Here is a 24768-nt window from a genome sequence, read left to right on the forward strand (position 1 = left end):
TATTTCTCACTTCCACTGTATAATCATAAGGGATTTGATTTAGGTCATACATGAATGGTCTAGTGGTTTTCCCCACTTTCTCCTATTTAAGTCTGAATTTGGCAATAAGGAGCTCATGATCTGAGCCAAAGTCAGCTCCTGGTCTTGTTTTTGCTGACTGTATAGAGCTTCTCCATCTTTGGCTGCAAAGAATATAATCAATCTGATTTCGGTGTTGAGCATCTGGTGATGTCCATGTGTAGAGTCTTCTCTTGTGTTGTTGGAAGAGGGTGTTTGCTATGACCAGTGCATTCTCTTGGCAAAACTCTATTAGCCTTTGCCCTGCTTCATTCTGTACTCCAAGGCCAAATTTGCCTGTTATTCCAGGTGTTTCTTGACTTCCTACTTTTGCATTCCAGTCCCCTATAATGAAAAGGACATATTTTTTGGGTGTTAGTTCTAGAAGGTCTTGTAGGTCTTCATAGAACTGTTAAACTTCAGCTTCTTCAGCATTCCTGGTTGGGGCATAGACTTGGATTACTGTGATTTTGAATGGTTTGCCTTGAAAATGAACAGAGATCATTCTGTCATTTTTGAGATTGCATCCAAGTACTCCATTTTGGACTCTTTGTTGACCATGATGGCTACTCCATTTTTTTCTAAGTGATTCTTGCCCACAGTAGTAGATATAATGGTCAACTGAGTTAAATTCACCCATTCCAGTCCATTTTAGTTTGCTGATTCCTAGAATGTCAACATTCACTCTTGCCATCTCCTGTTTGAACACTTCCAGTTTGCCTTAACTCAACCATATTTAAATAAATTGATTTGTCATATGGCACTTGGGGTCCACTGTGAGTCCACAGAATGTAAATTCAGTGAGGATGGGAATCTGTGAGTTTTCTTAACTTCCATGCCTGCAACAGCACCTGGCCATAAGGCAATCAGTAACAGATGATCAATAAATGTGTTGAATGACTCAATGAAGAGTTTCCCAGAACCCTATGAAGACTGTTCAGTTCAGTTCAGTTCAATTGCTCAGTCATGTCTGACTCTGCAACCCCATGAATTGCAGCACTCCAGGCCTCCTTGTCCATCACCAACTCCTGGAGTTCACCCAAACTCACGTCCATCGAGCCAGTGATGCCATCCAGCCATCTCATCCTCTGTCGTCCCCTTCTCCTCCTGCCCCCAATCCCTCCCAGCATCAGAGTCTTTTCCAATGAGTCAACTCTTTGCATGAGGTGGCCAAAGTACTGGAGTTTCAGCTTTAGCATCATTCCTTCCAAAGAACAACCAGGACTGATCTCCTTTAGAATAGACTGGTTGGATCTCCTTGCAGTCCATGGATCCAGTCAAATAAGGCTGACTTTTTAATTTCCTTGACAATTAATAGGAAATTATTTGGTTTTATTTAAAAGCCACATATTGGCACTAAATCAAACATTGTCATATTTTATTATAATTGTTTTCATGCTGAATGTCTGAAAGCTGTTTACTGAAAAATCCTGTCTTTCATCAATATAATATTTCCTTATATTTTTATTAAAATTTACATATGAAAGAAAATGCAGAGAAAGGACCACTACTTGATTCTTTCCATTAATAATCATGTAACTTAGGACCTCTGACTCCATGGAAGTAAAAGATCCAAGTTTCAGAGCTAACAATGTGAGGATTAAAGTTTTCTGCTGTTGCTGATTGAGAATGAACTATTTCCTGCACGGTGAAATTCAAGGACGTCGTTCATGGTGCTATGTGTTAATGGGATTGTCTTTAGTATAGCTGGTTGAAGCCTGGCACAGATCATTTCCACATGGGTATCTTGAGTCAGGCCCGCCTTCTAAACCCACAGGTCTGTTTTAAAGTCTGAGCACTTTCTCACATCAAAGAGTGGAAAAGAAATTTCTGAATCAAAAACTAAGTGGATTTCTTATCTCATGGCCTGCAGCCATAAGGTATTCTAACCTCCTGGGAGAGATATCTCACCAGAGCTTTTAAAATGAGGTGCCAGATTGTTGCTTTACCTCCACTGGGCAGTTTGCAGGGAGATGCTTCAAAGGAGCCGGGTGTACAGGAAACACCCGGTTAGATGGTTCCATTCTTTTTGACTTGAATACTGGGAGGGTAGGGGTGTTGGTAAGACAGAACAGCGAGATGGTATCTCCCGAGAGGCTAAACCACTCCTGAAATGTATTCCAGCAAAGCAGAAAACACCAGGGGAAGCAGATGGTCTAATTAATGACTTCAGGAGAAGATAGAGGGATGAGGGTCTGAAGAAGGGTCACCCTTGATCAGAGCAAACTGGCAGGTTCATAGTTTGCAGGGAAATCAACTCTGCTGTCTTATTAAAACAAGCATGACAAATTGGGAGGAAATTGCATGACTGTAGACTTCTCTCTGAAAAGATAACACTCTCACTTCTTGTTTTTTTTGCTACACAGATATAGGACTGCCTTTCAAATCCTAACTCAGGTGCTCAGCCTCCTTTGCTGATATGATTCCACAACATTTATACTAGGGTTTAGTTCTGAAAACAAAATTGTATGCCTTTAATGCTTTTCCTTTTGCATAATACTCCTGAGAACATGCTGAAAAATGTCATCTGTTCCACTGTATTGCCATAATATCTTTAAATCTTGCACAGCACTTTTTATAATATCTTTAAAGTTTTTCTTTTGGCTTGCTCCCCCCTTTCCCCCCATGATTCATTTATTGAATACCTGCCATGAGTAGGTGCATACTCCACAGTGATAGAGCTAAACAACTTTCCCTCAGCATCCAGTGGAGGGGGTAGAGGGGAAGAAGTAGCAGATGTCCACACTAAAGTCCAGGCTACAGAGGCAAGGGCCAGTGGAGGCTTGCCTGAAGTGTCTTGGTAACAATGAGAATGGGTCAAACACTTGTGCTTGGCAAGGGACACAGGAGGTTTTTGAGAAGAAGTAAACTTGAACAAAAAGGAGCAGTTGTCCTGGAAGATAAGGAAAAGGATATTTCAGACAGAGTGAAAGTTCTTGCAAAGGCACTGAGGCAGGAACAGCTGGGCATGTCTAGGCACAACACTGGTAATTTGATGCCAGCAGAACACCTGGGAAAGTGATGAGAAATGTGACTGAAGGGATGGAGTCTCAAAATGATGAGAAGACTTGTGAGCCCTTCCAAAGAATTCACTCTTTATTTGGTGGACCATAGGGAGCCATGGCGGGTTGTAAGCATCAGGATAATATGATCTACTGTGTTTTTTTTAATAAGATTACTATTTTTCTTCAACTCTAATTTCATCTTTAATAAAACTCCTTGTATCTTTCTTTTTCTCTAAAAGCCCATATTATCATAACATAAGGTCATTCATGGATATATTTATTCTGGTCATTTGTTTTTTTTTTAATCTATTAAGGTATATTCATCCCTCCCTTTGCTTCCCTTCCATCACCTTCCCTTTGGAGGCACTTGGCAGGAGTCTGGACGTGGATTTGGATGCAACATTGTAAGCATCTTGCTCTGTGCCAGATACTGTGTGAAGCAATTTCATGATCTTCTCTCCTTTTCCCTTACTCTCTGTCTACTAACTCTTGACACAGTGACTGGGGATATCAAGAAGAGATCTTTGAACCGAATGTAGAACTCCAAATAAGCCTGTAATAGACTGCTCTGAACTCATTGTGTGCATCTGGGGCTCATGCAATAAAATAGTATACACTTAGCTCAAGATATGACAACCCACTCCAGTATTCTTGTCTGGAGAATCCCAGGGATGGAGGAGCCTGGTGGGCTGCCATCTGTGGGGTCGCACAGAGTCGGACACCACTGAAGCGACTTAACAGCAGCAGCAGCTCAAGACAAGTTCTCAAGGTCTCCTTATATTTAGCCACTTTGCTTCTGAGATCATTCTGCAGCTGCAATGTCCTACATCTTCCACATGTAACTTGAAGCTGCTTTTAGCATTTCGTTCATGGTTAGCTTGAAGCTTAGTGAATTTTATTTACACTTCTTCCGTGAAAATATCCCCAGAAGAGATTTAACTAATCCATATTTTTCAAATGTAGTGGCAAACTCCCTATTAAGTCAGGACCCTGGCTTACTCCCGACAGTCCCCTGACCATAGGTTAGCTTGTCCCTTTTCAGTCTCAGCTGTGATTTTCATGAAAGTTTTTGCCAATATGTTTTTCCATGAGCTGTCCGGAACAAGAGTTAGAGAGAAAAGTGCCTTTAGGGAGCATCTGCTGTCCATATTTTAAAGAAAACACCACTGGGAAGAATAGGACGAGTCAGTGTGCCTCATTCCATCTTCCAAATGCTCATAATGCAAGGTAATCAAATATATACAATTGAGAAAGAAAAATATTCACATATATTTATGTATAATACACATGGTAGACAGTTACCTCCCAATAATTCTCTTTCTCCTTCTGCTTATAACTCTGGATTTTCACTGAGCATGTTGCCATCAGAATAAAGACCACCTGCCCCAGATTCCTTAAGCTAGGAAGGCTTATATGACTATTTCCCAGCATCCCTGGTAGCCACGTGTGGCCAACGAGATGTATGCAAAAATGTTCGGAAGATTTGGAAAGAAGCTCTTTATAAAGGTGTAAGCTTCACTAGCCTTCTGCTTTCTTCTAATCCTGCTCTGGAACATAGACATGATGGCTGGAGCTCTAGCAGCCATATTAGGTCTAAAATTTTCTGCCCTACTAGTTCTAAGATAGTTGAACAGAAAATTAGAAGCTTGGGTGCCTGAAGACACCATGGGACAACCTAACAGCCCTAAACTGCCCACTCTGAACTTCTTTTATCTAAAAAAATAAAAGAATGAATGAATGTGCTTCAAGCTTATTTCACCTGTTTATTTTATTCTGTTTTGTGCATTCGAACTCTGCTTTATACTTTGCAGATCTAGGTAAAACTAGTTTAAGCCCATATTCCCCCCAGTCTATAGCATACGGGAGTCTAAAGCATATGAGACTATTTATAACATGTGAAAGTCCAAAGCCCTCCCCAAGATACCCATGAATCCCTGAGCATATAAACTCTGGGTCCCTCTCCCTCCCTGGACCTGTTACTACCTTCTTTGCTCTGCCCAGCTCTGATCCAAACATGAAACTCATTTCCTCATTGATTTCCACAAGAATCCATTCAGAATCTGGGCAAAGCATCATCTCTCACATGGCACAGCAAACAACTTCCTCTTCATATCACAACTTCCTATTAGCTCAGGGTTTTTTGTCACCTCCATGTCCCAGCACTTCTCTGCTGCCTCTTCAGTCAGCAAGACCCCAGTATCTCATCTGATTCTGCTTCTCCCTTCTCTGCTGCTATTTCCTTCCTTCTACGTTGTGTCCAAATTCTACCTCCTCACTGCTGAAAAGCAACTCGTGCCACAGTTCCTTTTCCCAAATTTACTGTCAGCTAACCAGCAGACAAAAGAAGTTCATTTTAAAGAATTCACTCTCCTTAGAAGGCAGTTGTAGTTATAAATGGCATACCTCTGCCAGCAAGTGTGAATGTATCTCTAAAAGTCTTAAGAATGTCAGAGTGTGGGAATGGGGGATATGATTAACGGGGAGCAAGAAAGGAGTGTTGGAGTACAGAACTCATTGTGTGTCTGGGTCACAGCGTTGCTGCCATTGCCACACTGTTAACACATTGAGTATCACTGGCTTATTTTCTGGGGGGTGTTTTTTCCTGCTGGAAGTTACCAGTGTACCTCTTGGGGTGATTTTCCACATTCTCTCTTATCAGGTGGTTACTTCCTACAATACATCTGCAAGTTCTCTCCCTCCACTGATAATACCCATGGCTGGCCACTCCTCTAGTGTGTTCTGAATTTCTACTCTGTATCTACTTAAGTGCATAACTAAAATGGACATCCCTTTAAAGGTTCTGAGAAAATGTACAAAGTAAAACATGTTAAAATTCCAATACTGGAGGATAGTGTTAATTCATTGTTAGTTTTAAATGTATCTAACACTGTTAGTTTATTTTAAATTCATGTTGTGTCTGTAATCCTCATAATTTCCCTATGATATTTGGCATCATATAACCCATTCTATAGTTAAATAAGCTGATACTCAGAGAGGTGGATCAGCTTGCCCAAGAACATACAGTAAAGTGCTAAAACCATGATGAAGATGAAAGCTCACCTGATCCTAAGCCCAGAATGCTTTTTTACAATAATTTTATTTATTTATTTACTTTTGGCTGTGCTGGGTCTTCATTGCTGTGCGAGTTTTCTCGGTGCAGCGAGTGGGGACTACTGCTTAGCTGCAGTGCTTCTCATTGCTGCGGCTTGTCTTGTTGCGGAGCACAGGCTCTAGGGCACGTGGACTTAAGTAGTTGCAACTCCTGGGCTCTTGAACACAGGCTCAATAGTTGTGGCACATGGGCTTAGTTTCTCTGCACATGAGGGATCATTCTGGATCAGGAATGTCTCCCGCATTGGTGGGTGGATTCTTTACCGCTGAGTCACCAGGGAACCCACCCCCCCCCCCTCCACCAGAATGCTTTTAATCAGCCGGCATGCACCCTTCTCCTGAATTAATTTAGGATTTCCATAGCAAGGAACAGAAGAGACTGAATGAAAGTAGAATAAATAAATTCTGACTGCGGAGGAGGGGCCAGCAAAGGATCTGGGCTTGGTTTGAACAGACAATCACTGCAGAAAGTCCTGGGAAGCCAGAAGCATGGAGACAGATCCTTGGTGTCAGAAAGAGGAGAGAGAAAGTCAGAGAAGAGGCGCTTTTGAGAGAGCACCGGATTTTACAGTGTCTTCTGTCACCCAGGTCAGTTTTGTTTTGGGTTTTTGTTGTTTTTGTTTTTCTGATTAAGGAACTTGCTGTGAATGAGGTGATTGAGGCCAGTTCAGTTCGAAAACTAATCAGGAAGCATATTCAGACAGAACAAGCCACAACCAACCACCAGTGTTACATTCAAGAATTTACAAACCCTCAGCCTTCTGCCAGCAGGACAGACTGATTCGAATCCAAACGCTTCTGGTGAAGTAAGTAACAAAGTGCTTCAAGGAAGAAACCTCATTTTCTAAAAAGAGATTTTGAGAAAATCAGAATTGGAGCCTCTGACAGCAGGAGGTCCTCAGGGGACATATACAGGGTCCAACCACGCCATAGGTCCAGGGCCTTTCAGCAAGTTGTACAGAGATTCTAGGCCATGTGCACTCAGTGCCCAGTGAGACGGCCAGGGGAGAGGAGACCAGGAGTCTGAGAGAGCCTGTGCAAACGGTAGGGCCCACCGCCTCCACGCCCACTTCCACCTCCACCTGGGCAGCTGGAGGGAGGGTTTGTTTAGCGGTGTGTGGGCACATGCACTCCCTTCAGTATCAATTAGCAAGTCATTTCCTGATTTCTGTGTTCCTCTTTTGACCCTGCTAACTAAGAATTCACCCTTCAAGCATGAAAATCACCTCTGTTTAGGGAAAAACCACTACATGTTGACATTCCCCTGCAGCTGAGGAATTTCAGCCCTGGAAATGGCAAAGGACTATCTCCACTGCAGAACTAAGCCCAGGATTCCCAGTACAGCCCACCCTGCTTGAAGCCTAAGCATCCAGTCTACCTCAGGACCACGATTCCAGGAGTGCTTGTGGGTGAAACTCCCTGAGTTCGTGCACACATGACCACGGGTCTAAAACTTGCCCACTGTCTTAACACTGAGAAATGTCCCTCACCCTGAGGTGGCCCAGTCTGGCTCACAGCTACATACCTAGACTAGGAGACCCTCAGGAGCTCCAGTTTGTTCTTGTTGTTTACTCACTAAGTAGTGTCCAACTCTTCACAACCCCATGGACTGTGGCACTCCAGGCTCCTCTGCCCATGGGATTTTGCAGGCAATAATACTGGAACTGGTTGCCATTTCCTCATCCAGGAGATCTTCCCAGCCCAGGGATCAAACCTGTGTCTCCTGCATTGCAGGCAGATTCTTTACTGCTGAATTACCAGGTAAGCCCCAGCAGGCCCAGAGCCTGTGCAGTGGCTCTTTCTGAACCTATGCAAAGATTCCTCACCCACCTATTGTTAGCAAACTACCCTCTGTGCTCCTGGAGGGCTGGGTTCTGTACACAGATGGTGTTCAATAAGTGCAGCTTTTAATAAATGCAGGCAGTATCATTTTCCTATATCTTGGCCTGCAACTACTGTGAATGTCTTATAATAATTCTCTTGAAATCTGGCCTCGGGTGCAGATTTCCTCATACTCCTGCTGGGATAGCAGTAACCAAAACTTTGTTTTACCAAACACTTCTTGCAGGGCACACTGCTTTATAGCATGAATCCATTGTCTATTTTAGTCCTTCCTAGAATCCTGAGAAATATTATTATCCCAACATAAATGAGGAAACCAAAGTTTAGAAAGGTTCCACCACTCGTCTAATACTTGACCTAGAAGTGAACATCAGACAGGATAGCTGAACAAGTATCTTTTTGTCTTTGCAGGCAGTACTAGTAATAACTCTGATTCTGCCTCCTCAGGAATTCTCTAGAATTTCCCTGGGTCCTGACCCCTCTGGTGGTCCTGGTGACCTCTAGAGCTTCCCTTGGCCACAGGGTCAGGGACCTTGCAAACCAGCAGATCAGCCTCAAAGGAAGTCAAGGGCCCTTGATGAGCAAGACATTTTGGGTAGTCATTGACCCAGCCAGTGCTGGGGACTTAAGAAGGGAAACACTCTGGTGTTTGTCACAGATTCAGAAATTTGACAAATTGGCATTTGTTAAACTGATGCTTTCTCAAGGAATCTTCAAACCATAAAAATTAGTATCTCCTACATCCTAGAAAGAATGCAACTCTAAAATTCTACCTGCTATTTAAAATGTTACTCCTTAAGTAAAAGCAGGGGGAGGAGGAGGAGAAGAAATCTTTACCAATTTTGATTTCTAGTAAATGTTACTAGAAATATTATATTTAATTAAAATTTTAAAACAATTAAATAATTTTTAATATTTTTATGTATTTGGCTGCTCCTGGTCTTAGTCACTGCATGCAGAATCTTTAGTGACATGGAAACTCTTAGTTGCAGCATATGGGATCTAGTTGCCTGACCAGGGATAGAACCCTGGCTCCCTGCTTTGGGATCGTGGAATATCAGCCACTGGACCGCCAGGGAAGTCCCTTGATAGCTTTTATAATATTTTATAAAGTCTATAACAAGCTTTCTTCAGAGCCTAATAAGGGAGAATGTTAATTGCTTGATCCCTAGGCCCATCAGATTGCGGCCATTTGCCCCAGTCTTCTTATCTTATTGGATAAGAAACGGCTTGTGACCTTGCTGTATCCTATTTTAGAACAAAGCATTTAGATTATATGTCTTTATCTACAGTCTGGTTGAGTTTTCAGTTAGTTTTTTTTTTTTCCTTGTAAAAATAGCATTCGGTTCTCAACTTCAAAGTAGAAAATCAGCCTCTCAAAAATGAATGAATCATTCTCAGGTGAGGGATCTGAACATACTTTGAAATTCTTCAGATAAGAGATGTATCATACACAGCCAAGTAAAAATGAATTGATTAATTTCAGCTCATTTTTTTTCTTATTAGATTGAAAATCCACCAGTGCCAAGTGCCCAATGACTATCTCATTGGTCATTTTCTGAACACCAATGAAAGGCCCTAGGAAAACTTGACCCTTGAAGGAATAATCCAACATTTCCAAAGGAAAGCAACTACTTGACCAGAACATTCTTTAACCACCAAAGGAGCCTGATCTCAGCATATAAAACAGTTTAGAGCAAAACTATATAACTCCTGAATATAACAGATGGTAATTTTTACAGTCTGAACACTGCTATCAAATTGCTAAAGTGTTGTGTGTTTGTGGTTGAGGTTTTCTTCTTCAGTTTTACTTTTAGTTTAGCTTTGTTTTGCAAGAAAGAAAGAGGAAGAGCTGCCTAACCAGGCCACAGGATGATTCCGGGAGGCTTCAAGGTTCCTAGGGTTTACCGCCACTGACTTCAGCCAGCAAGTGCAAAAGCACTCTTGGCTGCCTCAGATGCAACCTGTGGCAGCTTTTCCTTCAGTTTGCAGCTTAGAAGAATTGTGCACCAGGGGCTCCTCCAGCTCTTCCCAGACCCAAGACGTGCGGCTCCCTGTCTGGGTTCTGCGTAGTGAAAAATGTGTATGTGAGTGTGGTGAGCGTGTGTTAAAGGACAGAAGAGAAACGGAGAGAGACTAATCAGTTCTTGGGCCTCAACTTCAGCATCCTTCAGCCTGCAGCTTCTGTCACCAGCCTGAAGTCTCCTGATATAATAGCTCTGAGATGAAGTCTCCTCGGAAACTCATTATGGCTGCTCCTGTGTTTTTTCTCCTGACCCTTCACGCCTTGGCCTCTTCAGGCTATGGCAACTGGCCTGACACCAGACACTCCAATGGCCATGCCTGCATAGGTAAGTAATTATTCTGTGCATTTTTTTTTAAAACAAACTCAGCTCTTTTTACTTCTTATTTACTTCTTTTTTGATATATAAATTTATTTATCTTTGGCTGCACTGGGTCTTCATTGCTGTGCTCAAACTTTCTCTAATTGCAGTTAATGGGGGCTACTCTGTAGCTGTGGTGTCTGGCTTCTCATTGCAGTGGCTTCCTTTGTTGCAGAGCATGGGCTCCTCAGGTTCGGTAGTTGTAGAATGCTTGCTTAGTTGCCACGAGACATGTGGGATCTTCCTCAGGTATCAAATCCGTGTCCCCTGCATTAACAGGAGGATTCTTAACAACTGAACCACCAGGGAAGTCTTATTCTGTGTATTTTTAATGTGAATATCATGGGGTCAAAATCTTGGCTTTCATAGAAAACCACCTATTTAATGGCATCCATGGCCAAAAGAATCCAGTTAAAGTATCAATAACCTCACTAGCAGAGAAAAATTTTGAGTCTTAAAGTAAGCATTCACTCTGTATGCAAATATGCGTGTATAGAAGTGTGCTATATAGTTGCTAGCTTGAATTAAAAGTGTTCCACCTCATTGGTGATTGAAATCTTCTCCCCTTGGATGGCAACTATAAGAGCCTGAAATTCTCAACTGCCTTTCAGGACAACAGGCAGCATTATATATCAGAAAGAAGGTAGACTTTGACCTTTGAACTGCTGCCATCCCCATCCTCTGCTCCATCCTGTACAATCTGAAACTTTGAGCAACTTACTTAACACTTCCATGCCTCTGTGTTACCAATGAAATGAGGCACATAATACCCACTTCATGGGGATGCTGTGAGAATTGAGATCATACATGTAAATTTATGGTGTTTGCACACAGTAGGGATTCAGCAATCTTAGTTTTGTTCTTTCTGTCAGTGAGTCCAGAGTTGACAATAAACAGTTACCTGAAAACATTGAACACTGGCTGAGATAAGGCTCTTTCACTTAGCTTTTATTAAAGTATTTTATTTCCAAGTTGTTGTTTGGTGTTTTTGTTTGTTTGTTGTTGTTGTTGTTTTGGAGAGGAGTAAAAGTAGGGTAAGACCTTTGATATTCATATCATACCTGGAGATTCCCAGCAGGCTTTCACAGGGTCGGTCCATGGAGCCAAAGTCTGAGTAGTAATTATTCAATGAGCAGATCCCAGGAAAAGAGCCAAGAAAAGAACTCAAGGGATAAGCATAGTGGCCATCTCTTACAAATGAAAAATTGGGATACAGAGTGTGACACATAAATTATTTCTGGAGACTGGAGAGAAAATATCTGATTTAGTCCTATTTCTTGAAAAAAAAAATCATGATTTCCAGTCATTATACATGGTAAAGAACACATCCCTGGTTTAAAAGTCTTCTTTTAAATTAAAACCTTAAGGCCCAGATTCCATGAAAATCTATTCATCACAGACCTGGAAACAGAGATCTGTGGTCCCATTGGAAACATGCCTAGGAGGTTGTCCCCACTCAATATTTGGTTCCATCCAATAATTATTTACCACCTTCTTTTTTCTCAAAACAAATACCTCAAGCTTATAAAATGAAATGCTCTTGAGAAAGGCTTAAGTGAAATCAGTTTTATTTTTAGGATGGTTGAACTGAGATAACTTGGTCTTACACTTCCATAAAGTAGACATAATATACTCATTTCCTTTCCTGCCCCATTCCCAATGAGGCTCAGAGAGTTAGCAAGAGGTGTTGAGGGGATCCTAGGATGTGGTTGTTTTGATTATATTTTACTGCAAAACAAATTTTAAAATAACCATTTTGTCATACCACAATTTTGTGGGTCAAGTGTGTGCCTTCAGCAGTTGTGGCGGTGGGAGGTATCTCCTGAAAGGGGACCTGGGGATGCCCTTAGTCACCGGTCAAATGTGGAAGTGTCTTAGGAAGCAGCAAAGTAAGCTCACTCCACTCTCAGCTGGTGGTAAGAGGGAGAGCCTCTTGGAGAGGGTGGGAGTAAAGGAGGAGTTACCTGTTGGACTTCTGTTAATCCCAACAAATTTCAGATGAAAAAGCAAGACTATATGCCTTCCAATTTACTGGCTCCCATAATCCAGAGTTTGCACATAAGAGGTCAACCCACACAGAGAGGGATTCTCCTTCTGGCTGTCAATCTAACTTCCTAGAAGAAAGAATCTGGGCTAAGTCTTTAGATCAGTGAATAAGAGGCAGGTGGGAGTGAAGAGAGCTCACAGTGCAGATGTGGCTGCCAGTTTCGGGGAGGGAGTTGGCAATGCTCACGGAAGTGGGGACTGTCGTGACTGGAGAGATGCTCCACAAGGAGCCACTGTAGAGGTTACTGAGTGACTGAGCCAACATCCCCATCATAAACAAACAACCGCAGTGCCTATGCCAGGAAGAGCCTTTGCAGTGGGAACCAGCCAGCAGATCTGGAGGGCATAGCCTTGAACATATTCCAAAATCAGAACTAAGCAATGCAAAACCCTAATGGCCTCTTTCCCTAGTTTTACCATAATTTCTTTGCACTGAACTATACATTTCATTTGATCACCAAGCAAACTCTGATTCTACTGTGCTGGAATGGGCAGGGCCTCTTTCTGCTGCTTTTCAAATGTTATGAAATCAATATTAAGTCATGTTCATTTTTGCAAAACATTATTTTCTTTACATGGATGATTTAGGGGCAAAATAATCCTTACATTTCGAAGTCATTGACATTTAAATGTATTCATTGACTTTTGAGGTTGTTTTTGTTTTTTGTTTTTATTTAAGCCCTATTTGGTGCTCAGGAAGCTTTTTAAAGAGTTTTAAAAGAAAACAAAAAACCTTTTTTTCATCATTCATGTTTGGTTAAGTATATAAAATGCCTTGGGAGTAAAGTTAAAACCAACCCCCACATCACACATACAATGGTCAGGGATGACTTTATGTTCGAATGATAAAGAGGAAATGATCCTAAGCATTCAGCCAGCGGGAATGGTAAAGAAACAATGTCACTGACAAAAATAGGAAAGATTTAGACAGAGCCAGCAGAGAAGGTTGAAAATCTATGATAACAATTTACATGGACAGAAATTTTATTTTCTCTATTTTTCTATATCTGAACACTTGTTCATAAACCATCACAGTCACTGCTGAGGACAGAAAACATTTCATCTTTCCACTCGTGGGTTTAGGTTTAGTCTCTCCAGATAATTCAGGGCTCTTTTCCTTCTCCCCTCTCTGAGGGTTGCTCTCGGTTCTTGGGGAGAGACTGTATGTCTCCCTGACACTTACAGTCCCCGGCCCTCAGAGCTCCCACATGGAAGTGTCATGGCTGGTGCAGCTCTTTGGCTGGTATTGGCAGTCCGCAGTCACTCCCTGCTGGTGCCTGCTCACCTTCACCCTCACAGGCCCTGCTGAGGCTCGAGGTGTAGCCATTTGCCCTCTGGTTCCCAGCTGCAGCTTCATGCAACCCTCTGCACTTTGTCCCTCACTTTCCCATTTCCCCTCTCCTAAATCCTCTACTTATATTTTTAGATTATCATAGAATTTAACCCCAACCTTGGCACAGATGGTAGGTTTATGATCACCTCAATTTTTCACTAAGCTCACATCTGCCTTTTGTTTTTCTGGCTTGTTCTGGGGTCATACCCCTGCAGAGAAGACCCACAAAGACACTCTAGAGACAGGGGCACAATTCTGGGGAAAGATCCCAAAGTGTGCAAAATTGAAAAACAGTGGACAGTATGCTTTTCCTCAAGAAGAAAGTGAATAAATTCTTTTTTGGAGGGAAAGGGAGACACAGTAAACTAGATTATAGTTTAAATATATTATGAGAAAGAGGGGAAAAAAAAGTCACAAAACATTAAGTGGAGTGAAATCCCCCAGAAGTTATAATGTACCCACCTTTCTGTTTACATAGCTGTTATCCCAGATAGGATGAACAGCGAAATGCTAATTGTGGTTGTGTGGTTATCTGTGAGTAATGAGGTTACAAATGATTTGTAATTTCTTTTCAGCGCTTTCTGAATATTCCACATTTTCTAGATGAGCTTGCATAAACAATAGTAAGACATGGTGGTTAAAAGTAAGAGAGCTTGGACTCTGGGCTCAGACTGTCTGGATTTGAGTCCTAGCTCTGCCTCTCTGTACATACGTGACATAAGGGCACAGCTTCACCCTCTGTACCTCGTGTCCCCTGTCTATAAGATGAAATTACATGGGACCTGCATCCTAGGACGGTGTGGAGGCTTAGGTATATGTTCATACCGCTGTTGTGTCTGACTCTTTGCAACCCCATGGAACTGTAGCCTGCCAGGCTCCTCTGTCTATAGGATTGTCCAGGCAAGAATACTGGAATGGGGTGCCATTTCCTCCTCTAGGGGATCTTCTTGACCCAGGGATGGAACCCTGGTATCTTACACCTCCTGCATTGGCAGACAGGGTTTTGTTTTTCTTTTCTTTTTTTTTTTAACCACTGAGCTACCTGGGAAGCCAGGGTGATGTGGAGTAAATACACATGAAGGACTTACAACTGTGCTCAGTACATAGTAAGTACCCAAAGGAGTTGTGATTATGTACTCTTTGGGAAATCAGTAAAAAAACAATTGAAAATATGCTATAAAAGGCCTAAAATTGAACCTAATATAAAGCAAAGAGGCCCGAGCAAACTGAATAATTTCTTGTCAATCTTTATCTGCGTAACTACAAATTCTCAAATCTTGGCTATCTTATTGAAAGATGCACTTATGGGGAAAAAAAAAAAAGCGTTCATAGTCTATTAGCTTTCTATTGCTGTATAATAAATTGCCATACATTCTTCAGTTTAAGACAACGTAAATTTACTGTCTCACAATTTCTGCACATGAGAAATCTGGACATAGCATAACTGGGTTCTCTGCTCAGAATTTTACAAGGCTGAAATTGAGATGTCAGCTGGGGTTGCAATGTGAGTTGAGACTCAGGTCCTCTTGCAAGTTCACTGGTTGTTGGCAGAATTTAGTTTCTTGGATTTTCAGGACTAAGGTCCCATGTACTTACAAGCTGTCAGCCAGGATCACTCTCAGCTCTTGGAGGTTACTCCTTTACAAAGGAAGTTAACAACATACCTATTTCTTTAAGAACAGCTAGAGGGAAAAAAAAAATCCTCTGTTTACAGGGTTGACCTGATTATGTTGGGTCCAATAAACTTGACTAACTCAAAGTAGACTAACTAACGTCCTTAACTGCATATGCAAAATCTCTCTTATCCTGTGTGCTAGGTTGCTTTAGTCATGTCCAACTCCGTGCGACCCCATGGACTGTAACCTACCAGGCTCCTCTGTCTATGGGATTGTCAAGGCAAGAATACTGGAGTGGGTTGCCATGCCCTCCTCCTGGGAATCTTCCCAACCCAAGTCTCTTCTGTCTCCTGCATTGGCAGACAAGTTCTTCACCACTAGCAACAAATGGGAAGCTCCTCTCTTATCATAGAACATAACATAATCACAGAAGTGATATCCAATCACATTCTGAGGTTCTGCCCTCACTAATCTTGTCATTCTGCCAACCACTCATAGAAATGATTAAAAAAGAAAAGTCTCCAAACTAAATGCTAAGGAGTATTGCAAAAGAGAATGTATGTGACTGAATCCCAAAGTGATTTCACCAAATAGGCATGACTATGTAGAGGAAATTAATAGATGAAGAGAATGCTGTGGGTTGAGGGTTTTTTGTTTTGTTTTGTTTTGTTTCTGAGGGGGAAGGGGTTGATAGTCAAGATTTTTTCTCCCGCCTTCACACTTAGAATTTGAAAAGAAAAATAAATTACTCCACTATTATTCCCTTTCTCTAATAAACTAATTGTTCTTCAATGTTAACAAAGAAGACAAATCTTCCGAATCTTTCCCTGGACAAAGTCCTTTTTTTAAAAGTATGATTCCCACAATTTAAAAATGTCAAATGTAAATTAAAACAGATTAGATTGCCCTTTAACATAAACCCCAGATTCTTTCAGATATAAACAAGTGCAAGAGGGAATTCTGATTATTATGGTATGAGGGGCTCGTGAGCCCTCTGTGCAAAATGCCAAGCATAACTGGAAAGACTGTCTTAAGCAACCATTTTGGGACACTAAAAATCAACCATTGGACCACAGTGAATTGAGGAATGTTTATTCTTGAAAAACTGCTTGCACTTCAAGAAGAACAGTAAAACTCTGACCTTTTTGCCTGAGGCTGCTCCATCTACCCTGGCCCTCAGCTTAGTTAGTGAGAACAGTAGTTTCATTACCGTGGAGCTGTCTGCAAAAACCAGCAGGTCTACTGCTAATGGGACAGGCTTGATTCAGCCAGGATTCAAAGATGGCTTTGTTGGCTAAAAGTGATGGACTCTGTTGGGAATTAACAAGGAGAACACGCAGTTTGCTAGCTTAAGGTTTTGGCCCTAGGTGAGACAATGACGATCAGCCAGAAATTTCACAGTGAAGCCCTAGTAATGTGAGCATCATAGAAGGCCAAGATAAGGTCTCCACACATCCCTGACTGATTTGGAAACTGCAAGTGTTGGGAAGACCTGAAAGAGCCTAAGAAAAGTAAAGCCAACTTAGCCACAACTTTGAATGTATTCACCAACCCATTTAAATTCATTCCCTTTTTTCCATAAAATATAAGAGGAAGGAATACTTTCTAGATCATTCCATCTTTTACATTAATATCAAATCCAGACAAAGACGTCACAAGAAAAGGAAATAAGAGACTGATATCCTGTATGAACATAGACACAAAAATACTTAAAAAAACATTTAAAAACTGCATGCAGCAACATATAAACTAGTTTATACCCCATAATAAAGTACCATTTATCCTAGGAATGCATGGTTGTTTTAAGATCTGAAAATCAATTAATAGGATATATCAGAGTAGTAGAATAGAAGCTATAACTACATTATCATCCTGATAGAAACTGAAAAATAATTTGACAGAATCAATCACCCATCCATGTTAAAACCACTCAAGAAGTTATGAAAGAAAAAGGAACTTCCTTAACATGATATAGAGCATCTATGAAAACTTATTACTAATGTTATATTTAATGAGGGAAGACTGAATGCTTTTCTCTCAAAATCAGAAACATGGTAGATGTCTACCTCACCACTTGTACTTAACATTGTTTTGAAGATTCTATTCAGCTTAATAAAGAAAGAAAAATAATTTAAGCAAGCAAATTGGAAAGGAATAAGTAAAACAATATTTTCAGACATGTTCCTGAATATATAAAATCCTAAGGTATTTACAATAAAAGTACTAGAATTAGCAAGTTTAGCAAGGTGGTAAGATTCAAGATTAATATAAAAATTAATTATATTTATTTATATTAACAGCAAATGTTTAAGAACTGAAATTAAGAAAACAATTCCATTTATAATGTGATAAAAATAGGAATAAATCGAACAAAAGAAATGTAGTTACTCTATACTGAAAACTATAAAACATTGTAAAGAGAAATTAAAGGTGCTTTACAGAAAAGGAGAGATAACTTCAGGCTAATGGATCAGAAGACTCAATAGTGTTAAGATGGCAATACTCCTCACATTGATCTAATAGACTAAATACAATTCCTTCAAAATCCTAACATCTTTTTTTTTGTAGAAATTGGCAAGCTGATCCTAAATTTGTATGGAAAAGACAAGAAGCCAGAATAGCCAAAAATTTCAAAGAAACCAGTTAAAGAGCTGACACTGTCTGATTCCTTACTCCAAATCATACATAATTATTAACTCAAAATAGATCTTAGACCTCAAGGTGAAAACTAAAACTAAAAACTTTCAGAAAAAGTACAGAAGAAGAATCTTTGTGATTTTAGACTGCGTGAAGACTCTTAGATACGACATCAAAAGAACTATACAAAAAGAAAATACAAGTTGTACTTTATTAAACACTTTGTTCTCCAGAAAACATCATTAGAAAGTGAAAAGAATATTAAGAAACTATATTCGCAAATCATATAGACATCACTATAGCAATTATTATTTTAGTTAACACAAATGACAATTTTCACTTTCAGAATCCAAAATTTTAATGTATGCACTGTGATAGTCAGCAGTGTATAAATTTCAAATTTCAGTGCATCTGGGTAGGAATCACTAGCTAGCCCATGAGCAGTTGAATCACTACTTGTCTGAAAGGCCTCAGGTATATTGCTTAACCTCTCTGAGTCTCATATTTCTCATCTGTAAAATGGGAAGTACCAATCTCATGAGGTTGCTGTGAGGATTAAATGAGATATAGTTTGTGAAAACACCTAGTAGAGAGCTGAAAGAACAAAGGTCTTTTCATAATTTCCTTAAGCTTATTGAAGTAGAAGGCAACTATTAAAAAGCTTATTCAATGAGATATTGTTTGATAAAATACAATTTATTGTGTTTTTTTTTTGTAGCTATAAAAGAATATATGACTTCCATAGAGATTTTAGAAAATACAGATATTTTTTAAGAATGTAATGAACTGTAGTCCTCAAAGTCAGATGATCACTATTGATATTCAGGTATATTTCCTTGCAAAACCATCTAGGTTTATATTTATAATGAGTTTAGATCTTGTTTTATTGTTTTATTTAATTTCTAAATTTGGATTGTTAAGTAGACAAGTAAAAGTAAACACCTTTTTCTTTCAACAAAATGTGAGAAATTTGGCAGTAGTAAGCTGTTGCTGGCAGGTGAGAACTTCTCAAGTTAGCAATTAAGTTTGTGGATAAAAATGATTGGGCATAGTCTAAGATTATTTTTCTATCTATCCATTTACTCATTATTTGTCTACCCTTCTTTCTATTCATCCATCTGTCCATCTATCCGCCCACCCATTAATCCATCTTCTTCTATCCATCCATCCTCTATCTTAAAATTCAAATATAAAAGTAAACGAAAAAATAAAGTTATATTCTTCTGAAAGAAAATCTGATTGGTTAATTTCTTTGATAATAAGATCTGACTTTGCCATTTAGGTTTATACAGAGGACATTTTTCATAGCTTGAATGAACTATATCTGTGGCTCCAACATTTGACAAAAATGTCTATGAGGTACACAATAAGATAAAGAATTTTACCTCAAATGTTGTATAGGCAAAAGTGTATTGAAAAGAACAATATTTCAACTTGCCAATTATTTCTGAGCATATTAGTTTTTAACAAGAGCTCTCTAAGTGAAATTGTAGTAGGTAGAATTAAAAGGTAAGTCTTAGTAAAACTTTTTAAAATATTTCTCAGAAATTGAGAAAGTGAAAGGCTCCATTGATTGGGCAGCAAATGTTTTTGCAACTCAGTTTTATCAAGTTTTTTGCTTTCAACACAATTGAAGGGAGACTTAATAATTTTCAGTGATTGATCACTTTCAGATTTTTGACATTTAACTCAGAGGAGTTAAAGAATTGAGTGACACCACCGTATCAGAAGTCCTTGCATTCTCTTTTACTTCTTTAAGTAAGCATGTTTTCTCAGCTGTTATCTCTTTAAAAATGAAAAATAAGAACGTTGGGGTTAGCAGATGTAAGCTTTTGTATATAGAACGGATAAACAACAAGGTCTTACTGTATAGCATAGAGAACTATATTCAATATTCTATGATAAACCATAATGGGGAAGTGTATATTTAAAAAAGAATGTATATGCACACATATATATATCTGAATCACTTTGCTGTACAGCAGTAGTTAACACAAATTATAATCAACCATACTTCAATTAAAAAAAAAAGACATGATACTTGACATGAACCTTGTGTCTTTACAAGAGTAAGTAATATTTTTCAAAAGATACAGGTATTAATTGAAATAGTCCAACCATCTCATTAAAAGATGGAATTCCAATAAAATTTTACCTTTATTATTTAGAAATTGTTTATCAAATTAACAATACATATTGCTTAGATAAGTTAATTTTACTAATAAAGAAAAATCTATCCAGAAGAATTTTTAAAATACTTTCAGTGTTTTATTCACAAGAAAGTAAAGGTTTTATTTAAATTTTATACATATTTTTAGTGTGAAAAAATACCTTCAACCATAAAAATACATTATATTGGGATAAAACTCTAGTGGAAGGAAAATTCAGTGAAATAGACTTTTCACTGAAATATGAGTTCAAGGAAAGGAATTATCAAAGCAAATTTTTCACTGTGAAAGAAGAATTTGATCATATATTTTTAAAGTAGATGAGAGTAAGTATAAGTCATTATAATATTTAGATTCTTTTGGATACATATGGAAGATTAATGTAATTTTTCTATTGTAATATTTACAATCTTCCTGGGATTGTACCCCTTGCAACTAATGAACTTATACCCCTTAATAATATTTTAACATCCATTAAAATGTAGAAGGGTACATAGCTTTTCAAATTTCTTTTGGGGGTTCAGAGCAAAATGTTTGAAAACCATTAATCTATATTCTAGTGGAGAGGGAAATGGCAACCCATTCCAGTATTCTTGCCTGGAGAATCCCAGGGACAGAGCCTGGTGGGCTGCCATCTATGGGGTTGCACAGAGTCGGACACAACTGAAGCAACTTAGCAGCAGCAGCAGCATATTCTAGAGCATGAAGCTGGTGGTCTGTAATCTGAGCTTCAAGCCTCTTCATGATCTATCTCCTTCCTAACTTTCTTACTCTTCCTTTCCCATGGAGCCTGGGCTCTAGTCTTGACCAGCTCTTCTCATTCTCACATTCAGTTCTTTAGAAATACTGCTACTCTCTTCCTGAAGTCCTTTCCTGCCTTTTTTCTGTCAAATAAGGTCCTCCCATCTCGTAACACTCAACTCCTCCAGGAAAATGTCACTACTTACCAAAGGCAGCGTTAGTTTCTTCTTCTGATGTGTTCCCAAAGCACTAATAGGTCCCGCCACCAAACACTTGCAGGTTGCAATAACTAGATTATTTTTCTAATCTTCAGCATTTCCTAGTGTCCTGTGCTCTCCTATTCTTTGTATACTCAAGCCTCTGAGCACGTAGTGGGCACTAGTAAGTACGTGTTGAATAAGAACAGGATGGATCGACTCCCAGTGTCCTCACTGTCTTTTCTTTATCATTGTTTTCTATGTATTTCTAAATTAGCCAAGCACACTATTCTGTGTTTCTCAGCACAGGCTGCTAATTGCCTCTTGCTGCTTTGCTTGGACTCTGCCCCCACTTGGATGCCCTTAGCCTTGTTCTCACCAGTAATCATCCAATATAGTGCCTCTTTCACTGCCAGTGTTTTTGGGAGAGATGGCAGTTTGAAACTCACTGAGCATTTTCTCATAAAAATAATATTCCAGGTGATGATTGGTTTAGGACACAGAGCCTAATCTGCCCAAATACATTGAAAATACAAAATATCTATAATAAAAGTAAATTCAACCATAGAAAAGGAAAAAGACTAGTGATGTTACATGTTTTTCAAAAATAGGTTTCTGAGCTTCTATTTTTAAAAAAGAGTCATGGAAGATACGTTCTTTACCCTATGATGGTCCCAGCAGGTGGGGTAGAAACTAACCTGAAACATCTACTCTGCGCCAGGCACCATGTGCATTATATGTGTTGTATCACTTAATCCTCACAAGACTTTTGCCAGGTTTTCAGATAGCCTTTGCCGAATTACAAACCTCTGTGTACTTACACAGCAATCATTTATTAGCTTGCAAGCCTGTGGGTTGGCATTTTTTGCCTGGGCATTTTTCAGTGACCCTTGAGCTGGTCTTAGGTAGGCTCGCTACCGCTGCTGCACTCAGTTAGTAGATGGTGGAATGATGAGCTGGATATTTAGAATGGCCTCATAGCAACTAACACACACACACATTCACAAACCTGGTAGTTGGCAGACTATTACTGGACTTTCCCTTCATGTGGCCTCTCCAGCAGACTAGCTCAAGCTCATGGCTGTGAAATTCTAAATGGGAAAAATGGAAGATGCAAGGCCTCTTGGGGTCTAGAGTTGGATCTGAAAAGCTGTCACTTCTACATTCTACTGATCAAAGCAAGGTCACAAGGCCAGATTCAAAGGGCTGGAAGATAGATATCACCTCTTCATGGGAGGAAGTATAAAATGTCTGTGACCATTTTTAATGTATACCGCACAAGGGCATTTTATTATTCTGTTCTGTGGGTACCAAAAATCTGGGTTCAGAGAGGTTAACAATCCCACCAAATATAACAACTCACAAATGATAGAAGCAAGATTTGAATCCAGGTCTGTCTGAGCCCCAGATTCTTCACTCTCTACTGTACCCTGGTTTCTCCCTTCTCTTTCCTCCCCTCCTCTCTCTTTTCTTCTCCTACCCTCTTTCCCTATCCATGTCCAGACTGAGAGAAGGAAGCGGACAAAAAGGTGAAAGTGTAGTATTCACAGATGGGCTGTGTGCTACCCTACCTGGCTTGGTAAATAATATCCTAGGGAAACAAGGCTGGCTGCAGGATCATTTTAGGTGATTGTTTTCCTACCTTTCTTTCTTATTTCCTTTTCACCAAAGTGAGAAAGTCTGGGTATAAAGGTTGTTGGTTAGAATTACAACATATAAAACTATAATCTCTGCTCCCACCCAATTAGGAAAATCTGAGAACAGAATTTAGTCATTTGCGGAGGGGCGCCAGGTTGGGGGAGATGGGTCATATGGGAAATGAACTGAAAATGTCATGCTGGTCCAAGAGGGATGCAAGGACAAAAATCCAGGTGGGCTGTGACTCTAAAACCTGTGTTCTACACTTCTCTGGTACCCAGACCAGAAATGAAGGAGTCATCCTTGATTCTGCCTTCCTCATGTTTCTCATCAGTTCATTAATAAATCCCCTTGGGTCAACTTCCACAGTAGATCCCAGATTTGTCTACTTTCTTCCACTCCCACTGTCTCTCGTTACGCTATCCAATAAACCATCATCTCTCCCCAGGCCCAAAACAGCCTCCTTCTTCATCCCTCTGCCCCCATATTTACCATCTAAGATCCTTCCTCCTCAGGACAGCCAGCATGATATTTTCAAGACACAGATTGAATGGAAACAGTCTTCTCAAAAACCTATTCACAGCTTCCCATTCCTCTCAAGTTGAATCCTTACCTCTTTGGCCATCTACAAAACTCTGAGAGGGCAGAAACCATATCAGCTTGTTCTCAGCGTGTACTCACAGCTCAGCATGGTGCCTGGCATCCAGAAGGGACCCAGACTACATTCTGGGTTCCAGTCTCAGTTCCTTTGCTCACTAGCTACATACTTGGCAAAGACCTAACTTCTCTGAGCCTCTGACTTCTGGTCTGTACAAGAGCAATAATTCCTACAGTGATGAGTAAAGTTGTTGTGAAGTTTAAATGAGATGAAAATGTATGCAAAACTCTTTGAAAACGGCAAAGAAGATTCTAGCCATGTAATGAATTATTTATGCCCCAACCCAGGGTCAAAAAGGAAGTGTAGTCACGCCGACTCTGGTTCTGATAACTGCCAGGTGCTTTCAAGGCTTCTTGATGAAGTGCAGGCTTCAGACAAATGGGAAATCTAATAGACCTCTCTCTGCAGTTGGCCGCATCTCCAGCCAGCACAGATATGATTATAATTAGAGTTTTAAGAGTTCTGTTTCATTTCAAAAAGATTCCATGGTACAGTCTGCAGTCTACCTGAGATGTGTGTCTAGAAGCAGATTCCTGTAGCAGGTGTTTTTATTCTAGCCTATTTGCTTCTTTTCTTACAATGTCAAGGGTGTCTGTTTCTATTATACTCATTATTTTCAGATGCCAGGTGAGAAGAGATTTTCCATATGGAAGATTTCAGATGGTGACCACTGAGCAAAATACGTAGTTCTCACCCACTCTCATCACTTCTTAAATGAACAGTAGCTTGGACAAACTTGCTTCAGCAAACCCAGGCCTTTTTATTAGCAGCCAGAGAATAGTCTATAATGGGAAGAAATTACTCTGCTCATGCATTTCTCCAAGGGAAAACATTTTTTCAGCCTGTCAAGACAGTGAAACCTCTTATTAGAAACTATAGCAAAGTCAATTTCTCTATTCTTGTTACTAAAGGATTCAGGACACACCTCACTGCAGACCCTAAATTAACAACCCAAGGGGAGTTGAGCTCAGTGGAAATGGGCGGGGATGTCCAAGTGAGTGGGACTCAAATCAAAGCTGAGCCCAGCACGGGCGTTTACATATTTCAAGCCCCATTACCTGCTTTTCTGCAGAGTTCTTTTGATCATAACAACTCTTCACTAGGCAGAGTGGCGATAGTGGCAAGATATATCCAATCTTTAGAGACAGTTAAATTTTGGGGGGAAGGGGTTCCTTTTTATTTAGGACTTGCCAAGTGGCACTATCTAATGACTTCCTATTTAAGTAAGTAGTGCTAAGGAGCCACGAAAATCATCAGTCCTTGTTGGGACTGCTCTGAGTAAAAGAAAACCTCACCTTTGTAAGGACAAAGAAGCAGGTTGGTCTCAAGCAGCAC

General features: G+C 39.9%; 1 protein-coding gene across 2 annotated transcripts in view; it reads left to right on the forward strand.

Moving 5' to 3' along the window:
- Window positions 1-9821: 9821 nt before the first annotated feature.
- The window catches only part of AOAH (acyloxyacyl hydrolase), a 182945-nt gene continuing 167998 nt past the window's right edge, over window positions 9822-24768 (forward strand). The window contains exon 1 of one of the 2 annotated variants that reach the window (XM_061414123.1): window positions 9822-10366. In XM_061414123.1, the coding sequence (XP_061270107.1) occupies window positions 10240-10366 (127 nt within the window). In that variant the 5' untranslated portion in view covers window positions 9822-10239. The remainder of the gene's footprint in view (window positions 10367-24768) is intronic. The other variant, XM_061414124.1, reaches the window with a different exon arrangement.

Source organism: Bos javanicus, chromosome 4 (assembly GCF_032452875.1).
Source record: "Bos javanicus breed banteng chromosome 4, ARS-OSU_banteng_1.0, whole genome shotgun sequence".
In the NCBI taxonomy this organism is placed as follows: Eukaryota; Metazoa; Chordata; class Mammalia; order Artiodactyla; family Bovidae; genus Bos; species Bos javanicus.